This window comes from Mirounga angustirostris, unplaced genomic scaffold (assembly GCF_029215605.1).
Source record: "Mirounga angustirostris isolate CCGP_5_RB_7025 unplaced genomic scaffold, mMirAng1.0.hap1 SCAF_7, whole genome shotgun sequence".
NCBI classification, from domain to species: Eukaryota; Metazoa; Chordata; class Mammalia; order Carnivora; family Phocidae; genus Mirounga; species Mirounga angustirostris.
This window is the reverse complement of record NW_026991715.1, coordinates 8,746,456-8,764,911: the sequence shown is the minus strand read 5'-3', so window position 1 is coordinate 8,764,911 and position 18,456 is coordinate 8,746,456. Positions and strand designations below refer to the sequence as shown.

The following is an 18,456-nucleotide window of genomic DNA, read 5'->3' as shown; positions in this document are numbered from 1 at the left end:
TGCATTTCATTATACGATATTTTAAAACCACACCCACTAATATCACTACTGATCTCATCCTTGCAAAAAAGCCCTTGCATATTGGGAAACTGTCAAGGTCACAGACGGGGATACATGTGTTATAAGTTCCCAATTCTCTCTTGAAACCTTGAATTTTATCAGTGACAACAAATACTATCAATTACTTCCTTGAAGTGACAGGCTCATTTTGTTGATTTTCAAGAAAATACCAACTAGGGTGCCTGAGTGGCTCAGTCAGTTAAGCGTCTGACTTCAGCTCAGGTCATGGTCTCAGGATCCTGGGATTGAGCCCCATGTCGGGCTCCGCGCTCAGCTCTCCTTCTGCCCCTCCCCCTGTTCGTGCTCACTCCCTCTCTCATATAAATAAATAAAATCTTTAAAAAATATATCAACCAACTACTGAAGTCTGAAAAAACCATAGTTGGTCAGTTCTTCTTTCGAGTAGAAATGGAGTTCCATGAGAAAAGTGGCCAGTTCTGCTCACAAGTCACACTAATGTTTTTCCTCAAACCTGACTTCTGTATGCCCCAGAAATGCTTTTGTGTACTGTTCCATCCCACAGAATACCAAAAAGATATGTGCACAAGATTGAGATTTATTTTTTTTTTAAGATTTTTTTTCATTTATTTGCCAGAGAGAGAGCACAAGCAGGGGGAGCGGCAGGCGGAGGCAGAGGGAGAAGCGGGCTTCCCGCTGAGCAAGGAGCCTGATACAGGACTCGATCCCAGGACCCTGGGATCATGACCTGAGCTGAAGGCAGATGCTTAACGGACTGAGCCACCCAGGCATCCCAAGATTGAGGTTCAATAAAATTGAATATTTCACCTCCTCGAGGACATGCTGAAGTCACACTCCACATTTTTCTTTGACTAGGAACGTGTGATAGTGAAGAACACAATGACCACGAGTATGGTTTGGTGACTCTGTTTGTTTGGGACTAAGGGGGGGGCAATTTCACCCACTGGTCTTTCACACATTAGTGCAAATGTCACCACAATGAAAAGACAATGACGTTGTATGAACACGAAACTCGTTGTGCCCTTGGAGAACTGTCACTCTACAATATACCCAGGAGGGAAATGACTGTGTCAGGGGCAGGGCTGGTGAGGCTGCCCACGAGAAAGTAATCTTGCTCTGCATCCTAAGTGACACTTGAAATCGTCAGACTTCCAAATGTTTGTCAAACTGTTCAAGGGAGCATCTTCTCATGTGTCTTGGACATTCCTATTTTCTCTTCTATGAAATTCCTGTCACCCAGTTTCCTATTGGTGGTTTGGCTTTTTCTTAAGGATTTTAAAGAGATTTTTGGTAAGCTTTAAAAAAACATTTGTACTAGATGACTATCCTTTGTCAGGTGAACTGCAAATTTTCTCCTTTTTTTTTTTTTTTTTTTTTTTGCTTTTCATTCTCATTATTCTTTGGATGAGAAGGTGTTTTTAATTTTAACCTAGTTGGAAAAAAATATTTTAACCTAGTCAAATTTATTAACCTTTTCCTTTATGTTTTTTTTTTGGGGGGGGGGAGGTAAGAAATCCCTCCCTACTCCCTACCCAGGTCATAAAGATAATCTCTGATGTTTTCTTCGAGAAGTTTTAATATTTTTTCCTTCACATTTAAGCCTTGGATTTGAAATTCACTTTGTGGCTATGGCTTGAGGTGGAGATCCATGTTCATGGTTTTCCACACAAATAGCAAGTGTTCCTGCACCACTATTTATATATTGTCTTGCCTGCCTATACGCCCTGACAGTTCCGTCACTGTCATATGCCAGGTTTGATCTACACGTGTAGATGTCTGTTCTGTCCACTGGTCAATTTTCCTATCTCTGCGTCAATATACATCGTCTTCATTATTATGGTTGTATACTTGGGTTTTTTTCTCCCTATCTGGTGAAACAAACCCTCCTGTTCTTCAGGAGTGGTTTGGCCATTCTTGGCCCTTTATTTTTCTATTTGAAATCTTATAACCCTTGCAAATTCAGTGAAAACCCTACTGGGATTTTTGTTAGAATATATGAAATATGGACCAATTTGGGAAGAATTTTCATCTTCATGATACCGAGTCCCCCAACCCATACAAATGGTGTGTTCTGCCATTTACTTAGATCTACTTCATAATACCTTTCTAATGTTTTATAACTATCTCCATAAAAATATTACAGATTTAGTTAGATTTTTCATTCTCATTATTCTTTGGATGAGAAGGTGTTTTTAATTTTAACCTAGTTGGAAAAAAAAATTTTTTAACCTAGTCAAATTTACTAACCTTTCCATTTATGTTTTTTTGGGGGGGTGCGGAATGCATATTTTTGCTATTATTTATGGCATCTTCTATTGTACTTATTTCTGAACTGCTTGTGTAGTTTAAGGAATGTCTTTAACTTTTGCATATCAACTTTGTATCTGGCGATACTGTACATTCTTCTTAATTCTAATAGTGTCTCTGTGTTCTTTGGTGTTTTTCACATAAACAGTTACATCATCTGGGAATAATGACAGTTTTGCTCCTTCCTTTCCAATCCTTATTCTTTTTTTTAAAGATTTTATTTATTTGAGAGAGACAGAGAGAGAAAGTAAGAGAGCACAAGCAGGGTGAGGGGCAGAAGGAGAAGCAGACTTCACTGAGCAGGGAGCCTGATACGGGGCTGGATCCCAGGACTCCGGGATCGTGACCTGGGCTGAAGGCAGATGCTTAACCGACTGAGCCACTCAGGCGCCCCTCCAGTCCTTATTCTTTTTATTTCTAGGGTAGTCATACAAAGAGTCCTCCACTGATATGAGATGGACATGAATGACAGATGGGTCCTGTTTTTTAATTCTCTGAAATGTTGGGATTACTAGTTATTGCAGAATAACCCTGCTAAGTCTAAGCAATAGAATTTATTTTTCTTGCGTATTGTGCTAACTAGCACCTCTGGCAAAATGTTAAATAGAAGTGTTGCTAGCAGGCATTCTTCTTTTGTCCTGATTGTAAACAATGCTTTTAAGATGTCATAGTAGAGTATGATGTTTGCTATGCGATTTTTTTTTTTTTTTAGATGCCCATTATCAGCTCAAGGAAGTCCCCTGGTCCTACTTTGCTGAGAGTTCTTATCATAAATCGTTGTTGCATTTTATTGACTACTTTTTCTGGGTCTATTAACCTTATGTTCTCTTCCCTTTTAAACTGTTAAGTGATTATTTATACAGTAGTCCCCCTCCTTATCCGTGGGGTATATGTTCCCAAACCCCCCAGCGGATGCCTGAAACCATGGATGGTACTGAACTCTGTATATACTACATTTTTTCCTATACACACATACTTATGATAAAGTTTATAAATCAGGCATGGTAAGAGATTAACAACAATAACTCATAAGCAAATAGAACAATTACAACAATATACTCTAATAAAAGTTATGTGTATGTGGCCTCTCTCTCTCAAAATATCTTATTACACTGTACTCACCCTTCTCCCTGTGATGATAAGATGCCTACAGGATGAGATGAAGTGAGGTGAAGGACATAGGCACTGTGATGTAGCATTAGACTACTACTGATCATCTTACTTCTGGACCATGGTTGATGGCAGGTAATTGAAACGATGGACAACAAACCACAGATAAGGGGGGAGCTATTGTATTCGTCGGTTTCTTTCTTTTTCAATGTCAAGCCAACCTTGCATTTCTGGGATAAATGAAACTGGGTCGTGATCCTTATATTTTTCATACATCCTTAGGCTCAGTTTGCTCTCGTTTTGTTTAGGATTTCTGTAACTATAATCATGCGATTGACTTGTCATTTTCCTTTCTGTCCCTGTTCTTGTCTCATCTTTGTTTTCTCTCTCCCTGTTCTCTGTTCTGTGTGAATGACCAAATTATCTGTTCCTGGACCATTGGTAGAATTTGCCAGTGAAACCATCTGAGCCTGGTATTTCCTTTTAGGGAAGACTTTTATGTGCCCATTCAAGATTTTCCTTGTTTTGGTAATTATAGGACTATTTAGGCTTTCTATTTATTCTTTACTGTACTTTTTAATTTATATTTTTCCAGAAATTTGACTCAGTCCTCTTAAGTTTTCACATTTATAGACACAAAGTTATTCACAATACTCTCTAGTTATCTTTTCAGTTTTTTCATATTCATATTCACCTCTAATATTCTTTGTATTTACTTCTCTGTTTCTTCATCAATCTTGCTAAGCGTTCATCAATTTTATTAGTCTTTTTAAATAAAGAGCTGGCTTTGTTGATTCTATATGTTGCATCTTTCTTTACTATTTCATTTTTTTCTTTAATCTTTATTATTTCCCTCCATCTGCTTTCTTTGGATTCTTTCTTTGTTATTCTTTTTCTAATTTTTTAAGTTGGATGTTCAGCCCATTTTCATCCTTTCTTCCATCCTAATAAAAGTATAGTGCTTGCTTCGGCAGCACATATACCATCCTAATAAAAGTATGAAAGACTATTCATTTCTTTCTAAGTATATTTTTTATTTGCACCCTCAAAATTCTGTTTTTCAGTATTCTCATTATAATTTCCATGATGATTTCATCTTTGACTCATAGATTATTTTAAAATGTGTTTTTACATTTCTGACTATTTGAAAAGAATACACCTTCTCATATGATTGAGTGCAGGCAGGCTTCCATACTTGTCTTTTAATTCAACTATGTAAATTGTGCTGCTCAGATTTATATTTATACTGCTTTTTTAATCTCCACAATCTATGAATTGCTGACCTTATGTTAAAATCTTCCACTGTGGCAGTAAGATTTGATTTCTCCCTATAAAGGAGTTTACCTTTCTGACTTTCTTTGCCTCTGTATTTTGAAGCTATGTTGTTAGGCACAAGCGAGTTTAAATTTGTGACATATTCACGATTAATCAAACCTTTTATCATTATGTGGTTCCCTTTGAATCTCCTCTGATGCTTTTTGCCTTAGAGTCTTTTTTTTTTTTTTTTTTTTTTTGCCTTAACATCTATTTTGTCAGGGTGCTAGGGTGGCTTAGTCGTTAAGCGTCTGCCTTCGGCTCAGGTCATGATCCCAGGGTCCTGGGATTGAGTCCCGCATCGGGCTCCCTGCTCAGCGGGAAGCCTGCTTCTCCCTCTCCCACTCCCCCTGCTTGTGTTCCCTCTCTCGTGTTCTCTTTCTCTGTCAAATAAATAAATAAAATCTTTTTTAAAAATCTATTTTGTCTAATATTAGTATAGCTATATGATGAATATCACATATTTTTCAATTTTTTCATGTATATCTTTGGGTTTGGGGTGTGTCTCTTGAAAATAGCAAGTAGCCGGAGTTTTAAAATTATAGCAGTTGTAATTACCAACTTACGTGGATTCTGTGCATCCTTTGCTTGTCTTCCCACACCTTCCCTGTCTTTTCTCCTCCTTACTTTACTTCTTTTGGATTAATAGATCCCTCATTCCATCTTCCCCTCTACTTACTGAAGGTCATACTGGCCATTTCAACATGGATATTTAAGTTAAGTTTAATCTTTTAAACTCTCATGCATTTTATGCAGTTGAATATTCTACCTCAATTGAAAAATTACATTTCCAAAGGATATTTTATGGCATATGAAAAGGTTCATATGGAAAAACATGACTGCTGTCTAGGTGCAGCTTATCTAACACGTATTTCTCCTTAGGGCACTTCACAGCCCTTGGGTGCTTAGGAGCTACAGCGCTGTGCTTGGAGCCAGTCTAAGCAGGGGACTCACCATCACACTGAGTAGATCACCAAAAAAGACAGGTGTTCACACAGTATGGGAGCTGAAACGGAAGGCACATTGTCACTTAGCTCAACCTCAGCTGGGAACATACCGGCGCTTTGGGTGACTCCCGATTTTTTGCCACTCTGCACAGATCCATGAATGACAGTGAAAGAGACATGAGTAGTGATTTGGGGTTACAAATGCATTTTGAGGAAGCAGACAGATTCACAAATATAGAATCTATAAATAATGACAATCAACTGTGTGTGGGGGTGTGTATATACATACGTACTTACGTATATATATCATATTAAATGATATCTTTGAATGTATAGAAAAAAGACTGGAAGGATACACATCAAATCATGGGTATTTGTGGACGGTTTTGAGGTCTCAGCATTTTTCAGATGATCTATAAGAATGATCGATGAACTGACTTCATGTTCCCAAAGTTATTGAAAGAAAGACTGAGTGTGGTCCTTGTGTCTTTCCTAGCCTTGTTTCAGTGACAAGACTAACAATCTGGAGGCTTACGTGAAATGGTTCAACAGACTGTGCTACCTCGTGGCGACTGAGATCTGCATGGTGGGTAGAAAGCTGGGGAGCGTGACCCGGCACAGCCAAAGGTGGCAGGGGTTGGGGAGAGCCAACCTGGGAGGGAACCAGAAAGGTATCTTGAGCCTGTCGGTATGCAAGCCCAGGATCAAGCTGGGCACCTCTCTGGGACAGCAGGTGTCACCCAGCTTGCCTGCAGTGACATTTCCCTCTGGGTAGAGCCTGGCACAGATCCACTGGACTCCGACATGGGCATCAGAGACTGCCTGCTGAAGGTGTGAGAGGCAGTTTGCTGCTTGGCCAGGTGGATCTGTCCCCTCCATCTGTGCCTGTCGGCCTCGGGTGCCCTGACCTGCAGCCACACTGTGCTTGGCTCTCTCTGGATTTAGAGTAGAAATGACCCAACCTTTAAGCATTGGGAGATTATACATGGAAAGCCCAGGTCTCCAACTTCTCCCGGAAAGCAGGAAGACTTGTCAACGCTGGGCCAGAGGCACGTGTCACCAAGGCATGGTCCCTCGGGGCCAGACCCTGTCTCCCCTCTTCTCTTCCTTGGAGTGCGGGGAGGCTCCTCACCCCTCCCACCATCAGGTGAAGCCCTGGGACCATTTGTGTTGGGGAAAGATTGGAGGCGGCACAGGTGCCAGGTGGAGCTCTCTGGGAGCAAATGCTGAGATAGAAATTGGGATAAGAGAGAAAGGGGCAAAGGCAGGGCCGTTCAGAAGGAGAAGCTGGTCTGTGATGCCTCAGCCTCGGGAGCGCTTCTGGCTGAGGGCCCACAGCGGGTGGAATGCTTGGCCTCTGTCCCCCTCCTTGCTCGGCCATCACTGTCACTGTGCAGGCTGCCCGGGAGGGACAGGAAGGACCTCAGGAGGGAAGCTTTCCCAAGGGGGTTTGGGCAGCATGTCTCACGCTTCTTGGTAAAGACCACTGCTGCGCAGAAGTAAGCAAGCAAGATCTGTATGGGAAGAGCGCAAGGCTTCCAGAGGCCCCACCTGTTTCCTGCATTTCCATCTCTGGCCTGGCAGCTCAGAGGGGGCTTTGCTTGGGCAAAGCTGGATTGAACCCTTCCGGGGGCTGGGCAGTGCCTCAGTCCAGGACAGCCCAGGGGATGACATGGTTTGTTTGGAGCCTCGGAGAAGTCACAGTCCCAAGCGCGTGGCCATAAGCTGGGGATGAGGTCATGCAGTCATTCAACAGAAAGCAAGGGAGGGGCTGCGCCAGTGACAGGGCCTGGGTCAGTGTGTGGCCCCAGCGTGGGGAGATCGAGCGTGGTGCACGGGGGGACAGGCGAGGGAGCCGTGGAGGGTGCTGGAGCCGGACCCGGAGGGCGCATTGGTGTCTTAAACACGGCAGGAGGCTCCTCCACCCCATGAAGTCCTGCCAGGCCCCACCTGAGCCCTCCAGGGCGGTGGGCTCTGCTGGGCCTGCCCAGGACGTGCTGAGACCCTGAGCCCTCAGGCTGCAGCCTGCCCCAGCATCAAGCGTCTCGGCCATGAACGGGGCTGAGAGCATGTTGATGAGGGACTGGCCCCATGATGGGGTGGGGACGTGTCACCACTGAGGCTCAGGTGCTCTGTCCCCAGCCGGCCAAGAAGAAGCAGAGGGCCCAGGTGGTGGAGTTCTTCATCGACGTGGCCCGTGAATGCTTCAACATTGGCAACTTCAACTCTCTGATGGCCATCATCTGTGAGTAGGCCGCCAGGCCCCAGGCGTCGCTGGGAGCACCCCCAGAGAGGCTGGATGGGCACCCACGGCGGGAGGGGTCTGAGCCAGGGTGCTCCTCAGAGCAGGGCGGGTGCTGCTGGGCCCGGAGGTCCTGGAGAGGTGCCCCCTTTGAGGCAAGCTTACCCTCCTCAGAGGGGCTTTGTGAGGACTTGGCCGTGTGTCCCTAGATCCAGGGAGCGCGGGGACCTAAAGCAGACCCTGGTCACCGTGTGGTGCCAGTGTGGTGGGGAGTGGGGCAGGGGCCTGCACACACAGCTGCCAGGCTCCCTGGGACACAGTGTCCACGAGCACCCACCCACCCATCCACCATCCAGCTGTCTGCAGCGGGCTCAGCCTCGGTCAGGGGCAGCCACCCCCAGGCCTCCTGCCCGAGGGGGTGAGCAGACTGTGTGGCCCGGAGATGCCCCCCCCACCCCCCACCCCCCGCCCAGCTCGACCCTTCCTCTTGCAGCCGGCATGAACATGAGCCCCGTCTCTAGGCTGAAGAAGACCTGGGCCAAAGTGAAGACGGCCAAGTTTTTCATCCTCGAGGTGAGCAAGGCTGCTGGGCTGCCGGCTGGCCCTGGCCGACCCTGGGACGCAGCTGCCCAAATGCCTCCCTGTCTCCTTCTAGCACCAGATGGACCCAACAGGGAATTTCTGCAACTACAGGACAGCCCTGCGGGGGGCAGCCCACCGCTCCCTGACCGCCCACAGCAGCCGTGAGAAGGTAGGTCAGAGGCTTGCCTGGCCTTCAGAGCTCCTCCCTACTCCATACCTTGGCCCCGGGTGGGCTGTAGCAGAGAGCCAGGATGCAGACTCCAAGGTCACCTGGTCCAGCCCCCTGCTCTTCTGCAGCATCTGTATAGACAGCCATGCTCCTTGCATGCCTCTAAAATGGGGAACTCACCACCTCACAGGACAGATCAGCCCATACTCACGCAGCTCCCACTGGTAGGAAATGCTTCCTTATCGGGCTGGGGTTGTCCTCTCTGGCTCTCTGGAGGGCCGTGCAGAGGAAGGCTGCTCCCTCTTTTTTTTTTTTAAGATTTTATTTATTTATTTATTTATTGAGAGAGTGCACGCAAGCAGGGGGCGGGACAGAGGGAGAGAGAATCCCAAGCCAACTCCTCGCTGAGCACGGAGCCCAATGTAGGGCTCGATCGCACCACCTTGAGACCATGCCCTGAGCCAAAATCCAGTCAGACGCTCAACTACCTGAGCCACCCAGTTCCCTACCACCCCCCCCAGGCTGTTCCTTTAGTGCCCCCCAGGCTCCCTCCTGCTTCCAAAGTCAACAGCCCAGGCTCCAGTCCCCTCCCCACTTGGATCTCTTTGGTCCCTGAACAGTTTGATTTGTCAGATCAAATTGTTTCAGATCAAATGGTCTCTAAGTGCACAGGGTCTTCCACCACCTTACTCCAAATGCAAGACCTTCACTGATGGGGCCTCAGATCACAGCCACGTTTTTGACGCTGAGTGAACCAAGCTTCTCCCTCACTAAAACTGCCTTTTCACAGGCTCTGTTCTTCTACATTTGCGGCGGGGCGGGGGGGGGATGGCGGTTAGGGGAGGGGGGTGCCTTCACTGACCCTGATCAATTGTATTGGTCTCCCAAATTCTCCTGGTGGCCTCCCACACCAGAAACTGCACCTCGGGATTGCAGCAAGCCTCTGACTTAGGACCTGTCACCAGCCTGGCAATTAGAGTGGTCATCTCCATGGGAAGAAACCACCGAGGCTTGCCATGCCCTGTCCGCCTGGTCTCTGGGCAGGGATATTGGTGGAATTAGTTCTCTGCCATGGTTTGCGCAGGTCCGTTTCCAGCCCGCGGGGTCGCAGAACAAGCTGCTTTTCTTGAAATTCAAAGTCACTCGAAATTGGACAGGACGGGCACCAGGGGTTAGTTCGGCTTGGGGAGCAGACCAAGACAGGCACACTTGTGCTCCCCGGGAGGCCTTCCAGCCCTGCACGCCCCGCCCGACAGGGGGACTGCACACAGAGCCTGGCCGCACTGCTGGCCACATGCTCTGCAGCTGGCCTTTCCTGGTCGGGCTGTGAGCCCCTCGGCAACTCTGGGCCTGAGGTGGGTTCCGCCGGGGAGCAGCATTCAGAGAGGCAAGACCTCAAAATCCAGGGCAGGCTTGCCTGTCCCCCCGGAAGCCAGGAAGCTGGAAAGCCAGAGTGGCAGGGACAGCAACCTGGCCTTTTGAGCACCTGCTACCCAAGGGCCACTTGACTCTGTCCCCGGCCCCGTTTAATTCTGACAACGACTCATGGAGTCTAGCAGGGCCATTTCCCGGATGAGAAGACAGAGTCTCAGAGAGGAATCTCACTGTCCCGTCACACAGCAAGTAGGCAGCAGGGCCAGGAATCAGACGTAGCCTCTCCGGCACACCACCGGGCTGCCTCCCGTTCCTGGGGTGCAGGTGCTGGGCAGCAATCACAGAGCTACTGACCTGTGGCCCAGGAGTGGGACTGCGGGGTGGAGTATACAGAGCTGACTGCAGCTTTGGGGCTGAGCTGTCAACTGCGACAACTGGCTTTTCCTCCATCCGTGCTGGCCAGGTGGCCGTGGGGCAGACTGGGCTGCCCTGTCCCTGCACGCTGAGCGCCCTTCCAGCTCGGGGGTGCGGGGATGCCGTGGTTTAGGTCTGGGGCTAGAGGTGAGTGATTTACGGAGCTGTGCATTCATTTCATTTCACTGCATTCTCCTCTAACTTCCAAAGAGATATGGGCCATCAGCTGGGCCCACAGGAGGTGCTTCATCAATGAGTGGGAGACTGGAGGATGGATGGTTGGGTGGATAGAAGGATAGAAAGATGGAAGGAAGGAAGGAAGGAAAAGAAGGATGCTCGCAGATGTTCTCGCAATTCCCGGCTGCCCCAGCTGAAATTTGGAGGCCAAGAGGCTCCAGTGGTCATGGCATTCTATGCTTTCTTCCCACCTGCCCCTCTCCTCCCATCTCTGTGATGGGGCCCACTCCACACTGGCTTCTTCGGATGACCCCCAGATGGAACTGCTAGCTCCAGAAAGCAAGGGCAGTGGGTTACAGTCCTGCCAGCCAGGATGCTAAAGCCCGATGGGATGGTAGCCTGGGCCCACATGGACAGGCAGAAATGGTGAGAAGTTCTCAGACATGGAAAACACTACCTCCCTGAGGACCAGCCCCAGTGCCCAGTGTCTAGGAAGCCTGCTCCGGGCCCCTGAGGAGCTGTCTCTGTCCACAGAGTCCCACTGCCCTTAATCCCCTCCCTGTCTTGGCCCATCTCCCCATTCCAACCCAGTGCAACCATCATGCACCGACCGTGGGCCTGGGGCTCAGCACCAGCGGTGGGGGGTGGGGGAGATGCACAGAGACCACCCACCCTCCTGGCACAGTGAGGAAGCCGGCAGGACAGGGGCTCTGGAGCCAAGCCACCTGGGTCCTAGTCCTGCCTCTGGTACTTATTGCTGTGTGAGCTTTTGTGAGTTGCTTAACCTCTCTGGGTCTCGGCTTCTTGTCATAAGGTGGGGTAATAGAGCCCTGCTTCACAGAACTTGCTGGGAATGAAACTCTGATCCCCGTGCATGGAATATTTGGCACAGTGAAGCCCTCAGGCCCACCACCCCTCAGTCCTGGACGAACCAGGCAACTGGTCTCCCCGCTTAATCTGTCTCAGGTCCCAGCCCCAGTGTTCACTCACGGGGTGACCTTGGGCCAGGCCCTGCTGCTCTGTGGGCCTCAGTCTCCCATCCGCCCTGCCCCGCCGAGCCATCCATACTGTACTGAGCTTCTGTACTGAGCAGTGTGGTCATGCCCAGGTCCTCACTTCAAAGGCCTTGTCAATTTGGGTGGCGGGCGGTGGCGGCGGGGGGGAGTGGAGAGCCAGAAACATCAGGGCCTGGCACCTGGTCCCAAAGGTGATGGGCTGGAGGCTGCTCCTGGCTGGCTTGGCAGCAGGTGCGTAGCTCTGGAGCCCGAGGGCAGAGCAGGTGTATTAGTCCCTTGGGGCCGACGTACAAAACACACCAACTGGGTGGCTTGGAACAATAGAAATGTATTATCTCCCGGTTCTGGAGGCCAGCTACCAAAGTCAAGGTTGTCAGGGCCATGCTCCCTCCAAAGGGTGCATCCTTCCTGGCCCCTTCCAGCTTCTGGTGGCCCCAGGTATTCCTTGGCCAGTGGCCAGTCCCTCCCGCCTCGGCCCCCATCTTTGCATGGCTCTCTTTGCTGCGTATGCCCAAATTGCCCTCTTTCCGCAAGGACCTCAGTCCCTAGAGTAGAGCTCATTACGCCCAGTGTGACCTCATCTTAACTCAGTCCCATCTGCAGAGACTATCTCCAAATAAGGTCCTGTTCACAGGCACTGGGGGTTAGGGTTCGAACATATCTTTTGGGGGGCCACAGTTCAACCCACAGCAGCCAGCTCCCCGAGGGTTGTCTGAGCTGTCAGCAGTGTCCCTTCTCTAGGGGTCAGCAGTTGGCTTTTGTGCAGAGCACAAAGGGAGAAGCAAGGCATCCAGCAGTGACACACAGAGACCCCTCAGGCACCGGAACAGGGATGCAACAGGATCGATCTCTAGCATCAGGCATAAAATGACAAAGCCCTAAGTACATATTTTAAAAAGTAGGCCACAGAACCGTGCAACAGATGATTCACATTCCGTATGTATTTAATGGCAGCCTCAGCACGCACCTGTATTCCTCCTGGAGCACTTGAACCAGGAAGGCCTAGGTCTGTGGATCCCTGGATTGTGGGGACAAACTGCCACGCCCTCTCCCAGCGGGCGGTGGAAGAAATGTTCAAGGGGCATTGGGACCTTGCGTCTTTGATCCAGCCCCAACACAGGGGGAATGGCACCATATACAGTAGGCGCTCAGTCGGCACTGGAGTCTGATGGGGCCTGGAAGGAAACAGTCTGGCCGTTGCTGACTGAGGGCTGACCAGCGCCTTCTCCCTTCCAGATCGTCATTCCCTTCTTCAGCCTGCTCATCAAAGACATCTACTTCCTGAACGAGGGCTGCGCCAACCGCCTCCCCAACGGACACGTCAACTTTGAGGTCAGGTCCGAGGGCCTCGGACTCTCAAAGCCCCCAGGACAGGGGCGCTGGACTCATTAGTCCAGGGACTCGAGGCAGAGTGCTGCAGTTTACAAGACATCGGGGCGGAATTATCAGGGTCCCCCCACCCCACCCCTTCCACAGGAGGAGAATGAGGCTCATTGATCCCCCCACCGCCCACCCACCGGTGAGGCAGACTCATTTGCAGCCCTTGAAGAGCACCTAGGAGAAAGCCCCACAGACCCACAGTGACAACGGGCGAGGTGCTAGGATGGGGCACAGGGCATGGGCCAGGGGAGGCCTCCCAAAGGAGGGCCCCTGAGCCCCCGAAGAGGTGGGCAGAGGTAAAGAAAGATTTCTACTCCCTCTGAAGACACTCACTGCCATCAGCTCGAGTGTCCCCTCCTCCAGGAAGCCCCCTTTGACCACCCAGACAGAGGTTGGCCTGTGCTCAGTGGGCTGTGCCTTCCTCCCTCACCGCTCCTTAGAAACAAAGTCAGGCTGACCTCCCACATGGGACGACCTGGCACCCATGTCTTGGAGTGGCCCATGGGCTAGGCATGGTGGGGCCAAGGCCCAGGAGCCCTGAGAGCCCTGGGCAGTGAGAGCAAGCGGTCACTGAGTCAGACAAAGCATGCCGTGCAACGGTGGCATCCCCCAGTCTGCAGGAAGGACGAGGCTCTTCTCCCTGGGGAGGGCTGGTGCACCCTAGTGCCGGCTCCACCCAGCCTCCGACACCATGGGGCACTCAGTCTGGGCTGGCCCCTTGCTCTCTCTGGGCCTCAGTCGCTCCCTCTGTAAAGCGGGGCTTCAACCACAGCTGCCCTGCAGGTGTCCCCAGCCGGGGGGCCCCCACCCAACACCTGGGCCCTTTGGCCTGGAGCTGCGTGTGCTGTGGGGTCTCACACAGACACAGACCCCCCAGCAGAGCTTCATGTGCCACAGGCAGGCCTGGTTACCCCTGAGCAGCCTGGCCGTTGCATGCCTGGGGCAGTCTGGGCTGGAGGTGACATGGAGGAGGCTGGGCTTGGGTGAGACTGCAGGGGCCCGGGGGCCGGGGATCGCACTGTCCAGGAGCCTACACGTACCAGGTGTGGAAAGCCCTGTACTGGGCCCTTCTTGAACTGGTCCTCAGAACCGAGGCCAAGGGATCAAGTGATGAAAGGCAAGACTGCAAGGTGCTCGTGTGGCCCCAGATTTGGGGCCCAGGCAGTGGGGGCTGGAGCCGGCCACCAGGACTGATCAAAGGATGCCACAGAGGATAGTTCCCACCCAGGCATGACTTGGTGCTGCTATTTATTTAAAATCCTTCAAGTTAGCACCATTTTTTTTTAATTTAAATAAATTTACTTAAAGTTTACTTAAATAAAATTCTACTTAAATGGATTTACTTTAATCTTCCTTAAATACATTTATGTACATTTATTTGCATCATTCTCTAAATAAACAAACTTGTAAGGATAATCACAAAAATTAATAGAAGGAAACTAGAGTAATATTTACGTCTAGCTGAATGCACTGTCTGCTGCTGATGAGCCCTAGATGCTCTCTCCGCAGATTCCTCAGAGGGAATGAAGAGATACAGCAAACACCCAGCATTCCCGATGGGGGATTCTGTCATTTACTGCCTGGTGCTTTGCCCTGCCCTCCCCAGAGGTGGGCCTCCCTAGGAGAGATGAGTGGGGCTGCCCCACTCTTACAGGTGACCTCCAGGCACTGGGGCGCTCCCATTTTGTGTCTCTATGACCCTGGCAGAAATTCCTGGAGCTGGCCAAGCAGGTTGGAGAGTTCATCACATGGAAACAAGTGGAGTGTCCCTTTGAGCAAGACCCCAGCATCACCCACTACCTGCACACCGCTCCCATCTTCAGCGAGGATGGTAAGGTGGTCCCATGGTCTCTGTCACCCCCAGATCTGGGACTCTTGGGTGGTCTCTTAGTCATATCTCCATTTGGGGCCCCTGCTCTGAGCAGGATGCACCATGCCCATGTTTTCTGGATCTGAGAGGGAGCAGAGAAGGCTGCGTCCCCCGGCTGGATGGTTGCCACCCCCAGAGTACAAGACAGGGCCCAAGGAGTTGCAGGTTGGGACCTCAAGGGTCCCCAGGGCCAGGCTTCCCCTTGGACACAGCATGGATGCTGTTGGGCATCATAAATCTAAACCATCTATCTGACCCATTCTCCCCCATTGGCAAAGTTGGCCTAATGATAAGGACTCCCCTCCCAGGGCTTACACAAGGAAGGTGGAGCCCTGGCTCACTGTGAAGCTTTCCACAGCTGAGTATGTGTGTGTGTACGCACACATATAATGATATGAGGCATCTTTTCTCCAGAGTACCATTCATGTCTGTCCCCTCCAGTAAATCAGCATTCCCATCTGATCATTTATCAAATATGACAAATTTGCTTATGAATTTGCAAAGCAAGCTTACTCCAGGAGTCCCCTCCTTCAGGAAGAGAAAGTGCTGGAAGCAAGTGGTCATCTGGGCCCGAGTTGATCATCCCAGTGGAGGTGGTGTGGCCCCATGGTTAGCTGCTTCCTGGATCCAAGACCCTCAACCCACCCTGAGAGGCCCCTACTCAGCACAAAGGAGGCCTGGCTCCTCTTCACAGCAAGCATCTTATGACGGGATTCCCCACTCATGCTCAGGAGAACATTTTCTGCCAAAAACAAAAACTTAGGGGAAGGATTATTTTGATGATTTTGCTTTTAAGTGTTAATACTTTCAAGTTTGCGATTTTTTTTCTTATGTTTTGGAGCGAGTAACTTTTTGGAGGGGTCTCGCCTGTAACTGGAAGCCCAGCAGCATGATGGATAAACCAGCCTGAGCTACTCCCACCCCAGCAAGCTGTGTGACCCTGGGCAGGTGCCTCACCCTCTCTAAGCCTCACCTGCTGCATCTATAAAGTGGGGTAATGAGAGAAGCTACTTCGGAAGCCACAGTGAGAATTACTTGAGTTGGCACAGGCAAAGCCCATAGGACAGCCCTCCATTGATACTAGTTTGTGTTAGTTTCCTACTGGGCCTGTAGCAAATCACCACAAACATGGTGACTCAAAACAACTCTAATTTATCCTCTTTCCCTTATGGAGGTTATGGTCCAAAATCAGTTGCACTGGGCTGAAATCAAGGTGTCAGCAGACCTGGTTATTTTGGGAGGCTCTGAGGGGAGGGTTTCCCGGCCTGTTATGACTTGTATTTATGGCCACCCATATTCCTTGGCTAGTCACCCTTCCTGCACCTTCAAATCACATCATTCCAACCTCTGCTTCCACCATCACATCATCTTCCCTCTCCTGTGGTCAAGTCTCCCTCTGTCTCCCTCTTAGAAGGACACTTGCAGTGGCATTTAGGGTCCTGCTGGATAATCCAGGAGAATCCCTCCATTTCCAGATCCTTAACTTAATCCCATCTGCAGAGGCCCTTTTGGCCATGGAAGGTAATTATTCACAGCTCCCAGGGATCAGGATCTGGATATCTCTGGGGACCATTATCCAGCCTACAACACTAGTTACTGAGATGATTGCTAATAACAATTAGCCAATAGAGGTTGGGCAATAAAATATGTCAAAACGCATATTAGGAGAGGGGTGGGGGGGCCTGGGGCAGGGAGAGGGGTGAGAGAAGGGCATTTCATTCCCTCCTTTAGCCAACAGTATCTCTAGAGAGCCTATTATGTGCAAAGTGGTGATTTGGCTATGAACATACAAATGAAACCCTGGCCTTTCTGACCAGCACCTTCCAGTGACCTTCCTTCCTCCTCTCCCTCCCCGTCCCCTGAAAAAAGTGGAGAAAGCAAGAGAAGGGACCTAAGCTGGGTGGAGCCCCAACTGGGTCAGTCACAGTCCCTGACAGAAATCCTGTCCTGCCCTCAGCTCCAGGTTCCCCCTGGCAGGACCCACCTAGCAATCAGGTCAACCTTGAGACTCCCTGAAGTAAATGATAATATAGAAAGTATCAGCAAAGAAACAGAAGATATAAGGAAGAACCAAATGGAAATTATAGAACTGAAAAATACAATAACTGAAATAAAAAACTGAGTGGATGGGCTCAAAAGCAGAATGGAGAGGACAAAGGAAAGAACTGATGAGCTAGAAGACAGAACAATAGAAATTATACGATCTGAACAACAGAGCCTCAGGGACCTGTGGGACTACAACAAAAGATCTAACATTCTTGTCATCAGAGTCTGGAAAGGAAGGGGACAAAACAGGCAGGGTTGAAAAAAATCATCCAAGAAGTAATGGCTGGAAAGTCCCCAGATTTGGAAAAGGTAAAAACCTAGAGATTCAAGAAGCTGAGTGAATCCCAAAGAGAATAAATCAAAAGAAACCCACACCAAGATACATCATAGTCAAATTTCTGAAAACCAAAGAAAAAGAAACAAATTTTAAAAGCCCTGAGAGAAAAATGACACTTTACCTACAGGGGCAAAATGATTTGGATAACATGAGATTTCTCATCAGAAACTACAATGGCCAGAGGCAGTGGCATAGTTTTCAAGTGCTTCAAGAAAATAACTGCCAACGCAGAATTCCATATCCAGTTAAAATATCCCTAGGGAATTTACTACAGATAAATCAAAATGGAATTCTAAACACTGTTCAGGTAGCTCACAGGAAGCTGGTTCTTTGAAAAGAACTGTAACATTACCATCCTCCAGCAAAGAACCTCTTGACAAAGAAAAAATAGAAGACAGAAATTGCTAATATCAAGACTGAAATGGAGAATATCACTACAGACTCTGCCAACGTTGAAGAGCTAGTTAGGAAATACTATGAACAACTCTACACACATTAATTTGACATGTTGGATGGAATGGACCAATTCCTTAAAAAACACAAACTACCACAAACTCAACACAAAGTAGATCAGTTGAATAGCCCTATGACCATTAAGGAAATGTCTGACTTCAGATGGTTACACTAGAGAATTCTATTAAACATTTGAGGAAGACTTAATACTGATCCTGCACAATCTTTTTCAAAAAATAGAAGAGGAGAGGACTTCCCAATTCATTTTATGAAGCCAGTATTGCCCTGATACCAAAACCAGACAAGGACAGTAAAGAAAAAGAGAGTGAAGACCAAGATCCCTTGTGAATATAGATGCAAAAATTTCTTAACAAAATTTAGCAAATAGAATTTGGCAATATTAAAAAATAATTACATACCATTACCAAATGAGTTTATTCCAGAGATACAAGGCTGTTCAATATTGAAAATCAATCAGTGTGATCTACCATATTAACAAGCTAAAGGAGAAAATCATTTGATTATATCAATTGATATAGGAAAAGCATTTGACAAATTTCAACATGCAGGCATGGGAAAAACTCTCAGAAAAATAAGAATAGAGGGGAATTTATCAACTTAATAAATTGCATCTACAAAAACTTTTTCACTAATATAATGTTTAATGGTGAAAGACTGA

The 18,456-nt window shown here is 48.7% G+C and overlaps 1 protein-coding gene across 1 annotated transcript in view; it reads left to right on the top strand.

Annotated features, from left to right (window-relative positions):
* Positions 1 to 18,456, top strand: part of RASGEF1C (RasGEF domain family member 1C) — a 32,886-nt gene that overhangs the window by 11,350 nt on the left and 3,080 nt on the right. The window contains exons 6-11 of the mRNA XM_045886297.2: positions 6,214 to 6,303; positions 7,860 to 7,962; positions 8,453 to 8,532; positions 8,615 to 8,710; positions 12,928 to 13,023; positions 14,779 to 14,902. Coding sequence (XP_045742253.1) covers positions 6,214 to 6,303; positions 7,860 to 7,962; positions 8,453 to 8,532; positions 8,615 to 8,710; positions 12,928 to 13,023; positions 14,779 to 14,902 — 589 coding nt within the window. The remainder of the gene's footprint in view (positions 1 to 6,213; positions 6,304 to 7,859; positions 7,963 to 8,452; positions 8,533 to 8,614; positions 8,711 to 12,927; positions 13,024 to 14,778; positions 14,903 to 18,456) is intronic.